Source organism: Pteronotus mesoamericanus, unplaced genomic scaffold, assembly GCF_021234165.1.
Source record: "Pteronotus mesoamericanus isolate MK-2021 breed Mesoamerican mustached bat unplaced genomic scaffold, CSHL_Meso_final contig_27, whole genome shotgun sequence".
Classification (NCBI taxonomy): Eukaryota; Metazoa; Chordata; class Mammalia; order Chiroptera; family Mormoopidae; genus Pteronotus; species Pteronotus mesoamericanus.
The window spans coordinates 24,532,208-24,545,533 of NW_026555115.1; the positions used below are offsets into that span (position 1 = coordinate 24,532,208).

General features: G+C 48.7%; 1 protein-coding gene across 2 annotated transcripts in view; it reads left to right on the forward strand.

Annotated features, from left to right (window-relative positions):
* The window catches only part of MYLK (myosin light chain kinase), a 182,890-nt gene that overhangs the window by 83,382 nt on the left and 86,182 nt on the right, over positions 1–13,326 (forward strand). For both annotated transcript variants that reach the window (XM_054575200.1, XM_054575201.1), the window contains 3 exons: positions 4,849–4,986; positions 7,063–7,260; positions 7,931–8,180. In XM_054575200.1, coding sequence (XP_054431175.1) covers positions 4,849–4,986; positions 7,063–7,260; positions 7,931–8,180 — 586 coding nt within the window. The remainder of the gene's footprint in view (positions 1–4,848; positions 4,987–7,062; positions 7,261–7,930; positions 8,181–13,326) is intronic.

Genomic DNA, 13,326 nt, shown 5'->3' on the forward strand with positions numbered 1-13,326 from the left:
GGGTCCCAGGACCCCCCTCCCTTGCTATTTTGAGTGCTACAGCCAATGCCGGCCACCCCTGCCCCCACACACACAAAAAAATAAGCTCAGGTTCCCTGAGGCTTGATTGCCAGTGGGGACCTCAGACCCCGGCCCTCCTACCCTGGCTTCAAACCACTGTGAAATGAAAACACCAGCTCCCCGACTTCAGAGAAAGTTAAGGACAACACTCAGAGTCATGAACATCCTTTAGAATCATGAAGTGCTGAACTTGGTAAGGAATTGTTATAATGTTTTCTCAGTGACAGCTATCAGCACCTTCTCAGATCTCTGCCTGAATAAATGTGAGTGCTCTGGTTTGGGGACTTTTATCATTGTAGTTATTATCAGTTTGAGTTTGCCCAACCACAAAGGTCAGTTGGACTACAAAAGGCACAAAATATTTAATTTTATACTTATTACCTGCCAGATAGTGTTCTAGATGTTTTACATATGTTATTTCTTATAATCATCAAAAAACCCAGCAATATTTATTATGCATGATACTGATGACATATACAGTATATTTATCAATATACTAATAATTTATGATAACAATTATCAACAATTTAGAGGAGAAAACACTGAGGCTTTGCCCGGGGAACTCACTTCAGCTCACACAGCTAGAAATATGAGTTCAGGGCAACGGTGTCCGTCTGTCTTATTTTATCTATGTCCACACAGGAGTGTGGCCTCAGAGGAGCCAGAATCATCTGTTTGGCCTTGTAACTAAATGAAATGCACACATGTTGCCCTTTTTACCTGGCTTGTCCCTGCTGTGCTTTAGCATTTGACCCTTGTCAGGGGCCTAGGATATGGATCAGTGGGTAATACATTTGTCTTCGTGGGGAGTTCACCTTGGACATCACTGGAGAAGGCTGTTCCCTGGGAAAAGACAGTCTCCGGGACATCTGGGTCTCGCTGTCAGACGGCCCAGGTATGAGCTCTAGGACTGCTTGTAATAGGATCGGTGACCTTGGGCAGGTCAAGTCACCTGAGCGCTTCCTGGCCTCCCAGTCAGTAAAACGGGGTGGTGGGGTTCTGCTGGGGTTTCAGGGTTTCATTAGAGCTGCTTTCCTCAGGCCACCTAAAGAAAGCCGCTTGCCCCATGACCGAGGTCCTCACTGACTCCTTAACCCCAGCGCAGAGTGCACAGGCCTGTAGGGAGGGTGGGGTGGTCTTCTCACCCCACGAAGAAGCTGAAGCCGTTGAATGCTGGGGATGAGTCAGCCATTCACTAGCCTAGATGCGCAGTCACTCTAGTCCCATGTGGCCCCAAACTGCAGGTCTGGGAACAGGTTCATTCCACACACTTACCCCCAGTTATGTCGCTCTTTCCTCTGTTCTTGCTATGGGGCTGTGGGGAAGAAAGAACAGGGTCAGAAGTCATGGGTGACACTGGTACCAAATGCCTGCTCCTGGGTCAATTCCCACAAATTCCATCCTTCTCACCTCTCTCCTGGAGGGAGTGCAATGAAAGTTTGTTGTCAATTTACTTCCTAAGCAATATTGGCCTCAGGTCACATAAAAATGAGACTGTAGTCCTTGGATAGATTACACGCAGAGGGCCCAGCCTTTGTGTGTTCTGCTGCTGATAATAAACCCACCACGAAATTGAACCTAAGTGGACAGGTGTGAGTCATCGCCCAGCCAGGCTCGCACAAGTGTCGTCATTGACGGGGAGCAGTCATACAGAGCATTTTCACGTGTTATCTCTGAAACCCTGAAGTCTTGTAATGATACCATTATTACTGTTACATAGAGATGAGGAAGTTGAGCTTCAGAAAGAGGCAGTGATTTTCCCGAGGCCAGCCCCCCCCCCGCCCCCTGCTCAGATCCTAGCTTTCCAGTACCGGGGAGATGGCACAGGGATGGGGGGAGGGCAAGGGAGCAAGGGGGCAGTGCCCAGGCCCCCTCTCAGGAGAGAGGGGCACATATGCTTCTAGTTCCTACTAGCACCACAGGGTGTCAAAGCCCCAGGTCAGGACACTGGGCAGTGAGAAGACCCCAAAGAGGGTGGGGGCCAAAGCAGAGCCACAACCAGTTTCAAGGAGAGGAAGTTGGAATTTTTTTTTTTTAATCCTCATCCTATGGTGTACTTATTGATTTTAGAGAGAAGGGAAGGAAGGGAGGAAAGGAGGGGGAGAGAGAAACATCGATGTGAAGGAGAAACATTGATTGGTTGCGTCCTATATGCACCCCCACTGGGGATAGAACCCTCAGCCTAAGCATGTGCCCTGACCGGGGATGAACCCACAGACTTTTGGTGTACGGGAATGACACTCCCACCAACTGAGCCACCAAGCCAGGGCAGAAGCTGGAGTTTTAGATGTTCCCGCAGCACCTGGGAATAAGAGCATATCTGCACAGAGCTCTATGAAGCTGGGGACCCTGGCAGAGATAGCAGAGAAGCAGGAACAAGGAGGACTCTGGACAGGCAAAAACATTTTGTCCTCAAGCCCTCTCAGTCTGTGCATGACAGGAAATTCCTCAACTCTCCCGAGACAGCCCGCTTTCCTGGCCACTGCAGCCCAGTCAGAGAAACACGGTCTCTGCATTTCCAATGCTAGGCCCCCCAGCCCACTGCCGGGGCATTTGCCAAGGCCGCCTGGTTGCCCCTCTGTGTAAGGCAGCAATGCCGGGGGCTGGGGCAGGGGACCGGGAGGAGAGCAGGCTGAGAGCCCATCCTCTGGTCATGGACCGTGGGGTTACCATGTCTCAACTGCCCTGCACTTCAGTTCTGCACCCTTCACAGCACACCTGACTTGAGGGAGATTGTCCTCCAGGCTCTCCCATCCTCATTCCCAGAGTCTGCGCAGGGAGAGCCCAGCAGTGAGCTGTATTTTGTTTTCAGTGCCAACAGATAAAAATTCAGTGGCAAATATGGAGTTAGGCCTTTCTCAAGTGTGTAAAGCACCCTGGAAAAGTATCCCCATGCCTACAAGCTTCCTGGAGAAGACCTGGATTTGTGGCCCTGTGCTAATAAGATCCCAAAATACCAGAGTCCGTTTCCCCCTAAGCTTAGATAAGCTTACGTGAGAGATATCACAGCCCTCTGTGTCCCCGCCCCTGCCCCTGCCCCTGACAAAAAGCAAAAACTACAACAACAACAAAAATTACAAAAGGATCATGAAGGTCAAAGCCGCCTGGCTCACAGGACAAAGGGCAAGATCAGAGACTAGGCAACTGTGAGCTCGTCCTGAACCAGGGCTGTCCTGTGTGGGTCATAGACTCTGGCTCAGCCCTTCACTACCCTTTTCCCTGCTCCTTACGTGAGGCCAGTCCAAGCCCAACTTGGGGAGGTTCCAAGAATAATGGAAAACCCATTTGTTAATCCATCTCCCTGGAAAACTGAGTGGGGGTGAGTGGGCCAGCCCTGAACCCAAAGAGTTGTCCTAGCTTATGTCTGACTAGCTGGTGTGCCCCCTCCCTCTCTCAGAGAGAGAGTCTCCCCACCCACAGTTTTTCCTGAGGTAATATTAATCTACAATACACTGCGTATGTTTATGGTATGTAATTTGAAACCTTCACCATAATTTCAAGAAATGAACATCTCCATCACCCTTAATGCTTCCTTGTGCCCCTTTACAATCCAAACCCACCAACCACCGCCCCAGGCTTTCTGTCACTGTATTTCACATTTCCTAGAGTTGTATATAAGTGGAATCATCCAGTATATGCTCTTTCCTTGTCTGGCTCCCTTTATTCAATGTAACTTTTATGAGATTTGTCCCTCTTGTAGTGTTAGTGTCTATCATTAATCCATTCTTTTTGCTGGTAGTATTCTGTTATATGGCTATATCACAGCTTGTCTGTTCATTCACTTGTTGATAGGTTGTTGTCAGTTTAGGGCGATTAAGATTCAAGCTGCTAGTAATGTTTGTGGACAAGTCTTGTACAGATATATGCTCTCATTTCTCTTGTATAAATACCCAAGAGTAGAATCACTGGATCACATGGTAACTGTATGTTTAACTTTTTAAGAAACTGCCAAACTACTTTCAGCAGGTATTGTATCATTTTATACTCCCACCAGCAGTGTATGAGAGTTCCGGCTGCTCCATATCCTCACCAACACCAGTGTTTAGGATGGTCGGTCTTTTCAATGTTAGTCATTCTAATGCATGCCGTGTCTTAGGCTTTCTTGGAGTGCTTCAAATCTCACAACATGGCAATGGAACATTATGAAGTCTAGAAAACAGTAAGGAAGCTCTTTAGGTCTGTTTTACAAGAGACATTACGATACATTGCTAAGTGAAAAAGCAAGATGGCAATCGTACATACTGTGCTATCATTTTTTAAAGAAGAAAACAAAAGAGTGTGCCTATTTGCACGTGTGTGTTCTATACATAGATCACCTCTGGCAAGATGAACAAGAAACTGAAAATTGGTGGCCTCTGGGGAGAGATAGGTCTTGATGGCTGGAGGATGGGAGGAAGGTAGACATCACACATACTTGTTGGTACCTTTTGAATTTTGTGCCGTACTTTTTTTAAAGTATATACGTTTAAGAAAAAAAAAATCTCATAAGATGCCACGTATTGGCTCCCCGCCCTGCCCCTTGAGGTTCTGAGGAACCAGAACCTATGCTGGGCCCGGCCCTGCAGAGGCCTCATGCTCTCCCCTCTGTCAGTCAGGAGCACTGTCACGCCAGGCAGAGAGACAAGCTCGCCAGTTCCCAGTGACCTCCAGGGCCTCATCTGTTGGTGATCAGTTTCTGGTGGGAGCCTGAACCTGACAGCCCTGTGCCAAGGGTCATTTAGCCTGTGTTTGTCAACCAAATGAACAAGTGAATGGATGTTCATTCACATTCTGTTGTCTGCCACCCAGAAAAGAAGAGCGACAGGAAGAGTGAGTACCTCCTTCCCACGGCTGCTGGCAAGCCCGTCGCACCCCATTTCCTGCAGGGCCTCTCTGACCTCAAAGTCATGGATGGGAGCCAGGTCACCATGACAGTCCAGGTGTCAGGTCTGTCTCTGCCTCTGTTTCTTCAGAGTGTATGTGAAAATGGGCACCATTGCAACATGGGCATTGCTCCCTGATGTCCCACTCAGATCACCGATCCACAGAAGCCGGCGTGGGACTGTCAGTCAGTGGGCCCGAAGAAGTCGAGCCTTGTGGTCCCTCTTTTCTGCTCTCTCTGGGCAGGGTTTTCTGGACTTAAGCTTAAGTGGTCCAGGGGAAGAAGATGGCCATGGCTGAAGGGTTGAGGGATTAATGTGAAAACAGAGCGTAGCCTACGTAGCTGGATGATTTTGAACACTGGTATTAAACCAGCTGACCTGATAATTTGCCAATTCTTGGAAGATGTTCTCAGTTGCTCTAATCAAATTTTAAGGTGAGAAAAAGGAGCAGAGGTTCTTCTAAAAGAGGGACTAGGTGATTAGCTGCCCAGTGTGAGAGGTCACAGTCCTTGCTACAGGCCAGCAAGAGAAGCCTAAGGGGTCAGGTTCCCCCTTCATTATAAAAATCGTTGCTGGCCACTGACCCATCTCTCTGAGCCCCTAGAGGTTGCCCTTCTGGGTTGTTGTTTGTTTTTTTATTATAACACACATGACTGCCAGAAAAATGGGAAGTATTTTTTATAAAAGGATTTTATTTGCATGTGTGTTATCTTTTGTTTTAAATTACAGTTTACATTCAATGTTATTTCGTCTTAGTTTCAGGTGTATGATGTGGTGGTCAATCATACACTTTGCAAAGCGATCCCCCAATATTTTCAGCACCCACCTGGCACCATGCATAGTTATTACAGTATTATTGACCACATTCTCTATGCTGCACTTTACATCCCCACGACTGTTTTGTAGCTACCAATCTGTACTTCTCAGTCCCTTCACCATCCTCACACCGCCCCCCAACCTCTCTTCCATCTGGCAACCGTCAGTTTGTTCTCTGTGCCTATGAGTCTGTTTCTATTTTGTTTGTTTGTTTGTTTGTTTATATTGTTCTAAGTGAAATCATATGATATTTGTCTTCTGCTGTCTGACTTATTTCACTTTGCCCTCCTCAGTTTTTAATTTCTTTTGAGCGGCACAAGCAATAAAGATGGACTGTGAGGGGGCCCATCCCCCTTCCCCTGCAGGCTGGAGGCAACCCCCAGACAGTCCAGGTGGATGGCTGAGTCCCTGCCCCTTTCTGCACTCCTCGAGTTAACAGAAATCAGAGGCGCTTTGCACCTGGCCCCAGCCATGAGCTAGCTAATCCACTGGAGACAGATGTAGTGCCCTCTTTCCTTGGGCCTCTCCAGAGCCTGACGCCACCCAGCCTACCTCCGCAGCCGTCCCGGGGCCTGGGCACTCTTGAACGAGAGCATAGCGGCTCCACTCTTCCTGTAGAGCCAACCCTCACAGATGACCGTTGTTTTACACTTCAACAAATTGCTAGAAACTACCCAGGAAAGTAGAATAGTAACACCTGAAAATGCTATTCTTCATGAGCTGTGTTCAAAATTCTGTACGAGCTAGTGCCCATCTTCCCCCTCAGACAACATTTGTAGGGTACCAACATGAAATGCCATGGAGTGACCCTTCTGGTGAAGAATGACAAGGGAGTTACCATAAAGTCACACCCAACTGCCTGGTGCTCATGCACAGTGTGAGTCAGCACAGAGAGGAAACACGTTCCCTTCAAACCCAGCGACCCAGTAGCCACTTGGTATCATCAGGCAGTTTAAATTCTACTTTTAAAAACCATTCTTCCTGGGTTTTCTTTTTCATCTATGAAACCATTTTTTTTTCACTTCTGGATTCTCCCTCATTTCCCCAAATCTGTTGTTAAATAATTATAATGAGCATGCATCAAGGACTTTCTTTGTGCCAGATGCTTTTCTAGTCTGCTGTTCTAGCGGCCTGCTGAGGGGGCTCTATGAGTTTACTTCATCCTCCCAAGAAACTCATGAGGCAGAGAAAATCGAATATTTTCTGGATAGGGAAACTGAAGCATAAAGGGTTTAGTGCAGTTTCACAGCACTCTGTGCAGCGCTGCCACATGCCCCAGGGAAGCACCTGCCTGACCGGTGTCCGGACCTTCCTCCCCATTCAGGGAACCCGCCGCCTGAGGTCATCTGGCTTCACAATGGGAACGAGATCCAGGAGTCAGAGGACTTCCACTTTGAACACAGAGGCACTCGACACAGCCTCTGTATCCAGGAGGTGTTCCCTGAGGACACGGGCACTTATACCTGCGAGGCCTGGAACAGCACTGGGGAGGTTCGAACCCAGGCTGTGCTCACCGTGCAAGGTGAGGCTGATCCGCCCTGGGGGCAGGGGTGGGAGGAGGTGCTGCCCTGGTCTCTCCAAATGGGATCTGGAGGCGAGGAAACCACTTTAGCCTGCTTTGTTCCCACCGTGGGCCCCTTGCTGTCTTGGTCCCACCCCAGCCCCAGGGACTTCACCAGAGACTCAGGCTCTGGCTGAGTAGCGCTGCTCTTCCCTGGCTCTGAAGTCCTTGCCCTCTGTGGTCACTGGTGACAGCTGCATAGAGTGCTAGGAGAGAAGTCTCATCATACGTGTAACAGTTTGGCAGTGAACACTTTTAACATGAGCTATGGGCTTATTAGGGTCCTTGCCTTTAGAGAGTCTCCATTTAGAAGGAGAGATAAGCACACACAAAGCAGGTGACAGCTCTTAATCATCACATCTAATGTAATCATTGATGCCCCTGTACATTCCAGGCTACTTCCCCTTGCATTGGATTCACAATTCATGTTACTATTATCCTCTGAGAATGTAACCAAGACAGATTTGCCATAAGAAGAATGTTATATCTGTATATCCAATAAAAGCAATTTCTAGACAAGCTGTTATTTGGGTAACATGCTGTCTTCCAACCTTCAACACCATGGACAGTTGAATGGACACTCTCTGCCGAAAGGCCTCCCTCTCTAACTCAATGCTTTGCCGACTTTCAGAGCCTCAGGATGGTACCCAGCCCTGGTTCATCAGTAAGCCTCGCTCGGTGACAGCCACCCTGGGCCAGAGTGTCCTCATCTCCTGTGCCATAGCTGGTGACCCCTTCCCCACCGTTCACTGGCTCCGAGATGGCAAAGCCCTCTCCAAAGACACTGGGTACTTTGAGGTGCTGCAGAATGAGGACGTGTTCACCCTGGTTCTAAAGAACGTGCAGCCCTGGCACGCCGGCCAATATGAAATCCTGCTCAAGTGAGTCTGCGTGTCCTGCCCCCAAATTCCTCCCTCCGATCAAAGTTCCCACCTGGGACTGGGAAGCCAGAGGAAGCACAAAATAACGTGGGGCTGGGCTTCAAGGTGAAGAAATTGCAGACTTGGTGCTGCTGACGAGTTTTTGTTTCTTCCACCTCAGTACAACAGATGTTCATGGAGAACCTTGCCTTCTGGGCTCAGTTCCGCAGAGTCCTGTCTTGTTACATCCTGACTTTTGTTCCCCCATTATTTGGTGTATGGCGAATGTGAAGGAGGGAAGGATTGATTAAATTTGGAAAAGCAGGAGCTAGAGGGAATGTATTAGTTATCTCTTGCTGCTTAGCAAATTATCCCAAAACAGTATCTTAGAACAATAATTACCCCAGTTCCTATGGTTTAGGAATTTGAGACAGCTTAGCTAGGTGATTTTTGGCTCAGGGTATCACATGAGGTTGCATTGAAGATGCAGGAGGAGCTGCAGTCTCTGATGGCTTGACTGAGGCTGGAGAATTCACTTCCAAGATGGCTCACTCACAGGGCTGTTGGCAGGAGGCCCCAGCTTCTTGCCATGTGGACCTCTCCACATGGCTGCCTGAGTGTCTTCATGACATGGCAGCTGGCTTCCCCAGTGCTAGTGACCCAAGAGGGAGAAGAAGCTGGAATCTGCAATGTCTTTTATGACCTACACTCAGAAGTCACACACACCATTGCTTCTGCCACATTTTATGTTGGTTAGAAGTGAGACACTAAGTACAGTTCATACTCAAGGGGAGGAGAACGAAGTTCCGCCTTTGGAAAGAGGAGTATCAAAAAATTCATAGACATCTTTAAACCACTGCAGGGAGGTTGACTATCCCCATTCCCTTTCCCTCCCTTTTAAGGTCTTTCCAGGTTACCCAAGAAGGTAAACTCCATGAAGGTACACTGCCATGTCCTCAGTGCCTAGAACATGTCTGGCCCGTAGTCTGAAAATGATCCAGAAATGTTCTTCTATGTTTAAAATGTTCTAATTAACCCTTGCTGGTGTGGCTTAGTGGACTGAGAGCTGGTCTGTGGACCAAAGGGTTGCTGGTTCAATTCCCAGTCAAGGCACATGCCCGGCTTATGGGATGGGTCCCCAGTTGGGGGGGTCTCCAAGAGGCAACTGATTGATGTATCTCTCCGGCATCAATGTTTCTCTCTGTATTTTACTCTCTCTCTAAAAATCAATAAATAAAATATTAAAATGCTCTAATTCTTAAAATTCCATGCCACCCCTGGTTGATGGACACAGAAAGTCAGCCCCCAGGGTTGGTGTAAACATTAAAGAAGAGCACCTGTCTGCACCTTGACTCCGCAAATAGGAGATTGTGCCACATCCCTGGCTGAGGTGCTTGCCACTTCGTGAGGGGGCTTGCTCTTCTGGATAAATCATCCCCCTGTACTGAGCTCATCGTGTTTAAGGCTCTGAGCTACAGACAGGCTCTGCAGGCATATGCTAAGGACACCACCATGAGAGGGCACTGTTCCTGCAATAATCACAAAACCTAGTATGTGCCCCATCCACTTGGGTTCTTTCTGGGCATGTGCTTTATACTTGTATCAGTTGGCTTTCGCTGCATAACAACCACCCCAATACTTACTGTCTTTAAAAAGTAGCCATTATTATTTCTTAGGAGTCTGTGGATCTGCTAGGAAGTTCTGCTGAGCTAGGCAGGTCTCAACAAATTTCAGCTGAGCTAATGTCACATCTGTGGTCAGCTGATAAGATGGTTGTAGGCTGGCCAATCATCCTATCATCAGTAGTATGTGCGGAACACACCAATGGCCTTTGTGTTGTGTCTGAACAGTTATTCTCAGAAAGGCAAATCTGCATCCAAAATAAAAAGAAGATACACTCCTCTTCTTGCCTAGGCTAGTACAAATCATGGAAACATTGTAGGTGGGAATAGAGCTTGTTTGCATGGAAGAGTAGTGCTTTGAGGCAATACTCATGTTAATCAAACCAGACATCCTAAAAGAGATGGGCTTTGAGGGTCATTTGGAGAAAAACAAGCTGAAGCTTAGAAACCAAGTAAAGGCCTGACTGTGGAGCGGGACCATTGAGCAGGCTGAGCAAGAAAGGGTAGGGAAGAGTGAAGCACGAACTGTGGGAAGTCGGCCAGGCCAGCCTGAAGGGTTGCGCTGGGAGGTCGGCAGGCAGACTGTCTGGGCCCAGCTGGGGACAGTCATAAAACTTAGACCATCCCAGTTGGAAGGGACTTCAGAAGTCACCCAGCCGCCTCCTCATTTAATAATGGGGGAAACTGAGGTCTCAGGGTCATGAACTTGCTCGTGGCCACACAAAAGCCATCAGCAGAGCCCAGATTAGAATCCTAATCTCTGTCTTCATATCAGGGGCTCTTTCATTCCTTGTTTCTCCCAAGTGCACTGGGAACTCAGGGAACCTGGGAAATGGCACTAGAGTCCCCACCCTCACAGCCCCCTTGCCCCCTTTCCCTCCCCAAAGTCCAGACTTTTCATTCCTTTGGGAGGCTGGTGGCCTGACCTTGGCTTTGTCCCCAGTAGAGAAGGAACAAGTCAGTGGAAAGTTCTCCTGGGGAATGTGTGCCAGGCCTGCCAGGGGCCCTGCTCTCCTCTTGCTTTTCTCATCCTGACAGAACTCAGACCTAGACCCAGGACAGAATGTCTTTCAAGGAGGAAGACTGGGTGGCTGAGGGGAAGTGGGGGTGGGAGGGCTGGGTTGGGGTACATGAAGTGGGTGGTTTCTACCTCCCCTTCCCTTCCCTAGCTCTTGTCTCCTGAACTAAAAGGAGGAATGTCAAAAAGTTATCTCCAAATTCCAGCTGAAATATCTGAAAGATTTTTGCTTCCCAGAAAATTAAATCTTTACTAATTTTGCATATAAAATCCATTCTAGAGGTGGGTGATTTAGAATGGGACAGGCTCCAAGGCTTTGTACCCAAGGAACAGGTTTCTTATTCAGGGGTGGGAGGCAGGGGCAAAATGGACCCTGTTCATAGAAGGTGCAGCTTACATGGTGATAGCTCCTATCCTCTGTGACAGCATCGGGGCTGGACATGGGGGTGTGGGGGCCTCATCCTCAGCCCCTGTGCCTACTTATAACTGAGTATATGCAGATACCAAGATGGCCCCAAAAGCTGTTCCAACTGGTTAGATTATCTGGTGTGTGGGTCCCAGGCAACAGGCCTCTCTGACCTTTTCAGGATTTGAATGAAATATGATTTGCCTTAAAGGCCTTGCAGAGATTTAAGTATATGATTGCAGAAGTAGTGACCCCTGCTAGACCACCCCTAGAGATGACTCACTTAATGGGCCAGCTGCGGAATCCCAAGTTCTCTACCTTTCATCTGCTGCTCAGACTGCCCAGGTGGCTCAGGGGAAGGCCTGAGAGTAGGGTGAGCACAGGCCACCTTTGCTCACCTCCTTGAGGGCAGGTAATGGAAAACAACAGAAGCCCTTACCTGTGTCCACCCGTGAGGAGACAGAGCTTATTCCAGCTGAGGAGGCAGGGCGCCCCACCATTTAAAGCTTCTGAGGAGTTTGGCTGGGGAAAAGCAAGGCCATCTGGTCAGTGTCTGCGCCTGATTTTTGCATCTGGGCTGCGTTCTACTTGTGACAGGAGGAAACTCAGTTAAGAAGATGTTGAAAAGAACTCCCAGAAAAACATGGCCCTTGGGCATCCTGTCCTCCTGCTTCACACCAACCCCAAGCACCATACCCTGTGCCTGAAAGAAAAGTGGGAAAAGAATAGCCTGATTCTGGCCAGCAGCCTAGCGGAAGTGTGGTGCCCAGCAGCGGGGCCTCCCCCCAGACGATGTCCTATGGTTATTCTACAGGTTGACCCAAGTTCCATAGCCTTCTGTCTAGAGTGTTCAGGCTACTGTGAGGGCCTCTTAGCCTTCCCAGGACCTGGCACTGTGGAGGCACCTAATTGCTGTTTGTTGGGCAAAGGAGCACCCCGGGCTGTTGGACTTTCTGGACATGAGACTCCCTGAACCTTCAACCTGTGCCCCCTGAGAACCTGAGCATTGCGGGAAGTGGTCCAAAGGGGACCCAACAGATAAGAGATGGGGTGAAGGTAGCAAAGGTCTACCTTTCCTCACTTCAAGTGGGTCCTAGTACCAGGGAGTGAGCAGTAACCACCAGGAGCCATGAGAATCATCTGCCATGCCCTGGGCTGCCAGTGCCTGCCCAGCACCAGCCCTGCATTGGGAAGGAAGCCAGGCAGAATGAGGCAGGTACCCACATACATAAGCAGAGACCCAGGAACACTTGCTCAGATGTCTGTCCATGTGGGGTGACTGGTGCATGGGCACATGTTCCCAAACATGGATTGCAGGTGCAGGTATCCACCAGCTCAACTCCACATACACGTGAATCCATGAGTGTGGTTGAACTAAACATACACACATAGACACACATGAACACACACATATCCCAAACTCATATCCCAGAATAGACTTATATTGATGATCATTGTAGGGCGGGGTGGGAAGGTCATCGAGCTTGAATTTGGGTAGACCCTTGTCTATGGGTGTAGGCAAATTACTTTTATAAGCTTCATTTTTCCTGCCTATAAAAATGATGCTGACCCCAACCTCACAGAGCTGTCATAAGATTAAGTGAGATGGATTATGTAAGGAAATTGACATTGCACATCTGCGGTGGGAGGCAAGGCATGCATCAGCCCAGGAAGGGCTAGTAAGATGGCTGCGTGCAGGAGAATGAGAGGGAAACCCCAGAATCCCAGCACTGCTTTGCATAAACTTCTGAACCTTACCTTTATCTTTACCTTTCCTTACCTGAACCTTTCCTTACCTATAAAATGAGCATAATTGTGCTCTATACCTCACTGGGACATTTGGGGACAAAAAGGACAACAGATGTGAAAACTGTGAAAGTTGTAGGGTACTATGTATAAAATGGGTGGTTATTATCATGAAGAGTTGCCTTTGGCGGTCAGACCTGCCCCTCCCCTCACCCCTTCCCCAGTCAGAGCAGGACCCCTTGGCTGGTCAGAGCTCTGAAATGCCAGCAGATGGCAGCCTTGTGGGGCCAGAGGGCTGAACTGCTGCTGTAAATCCTCCACAGCACCCAAGCGTGGAACAGCCCGTCCACTGAGCAGAGAGGCCTCCGCTGGTCA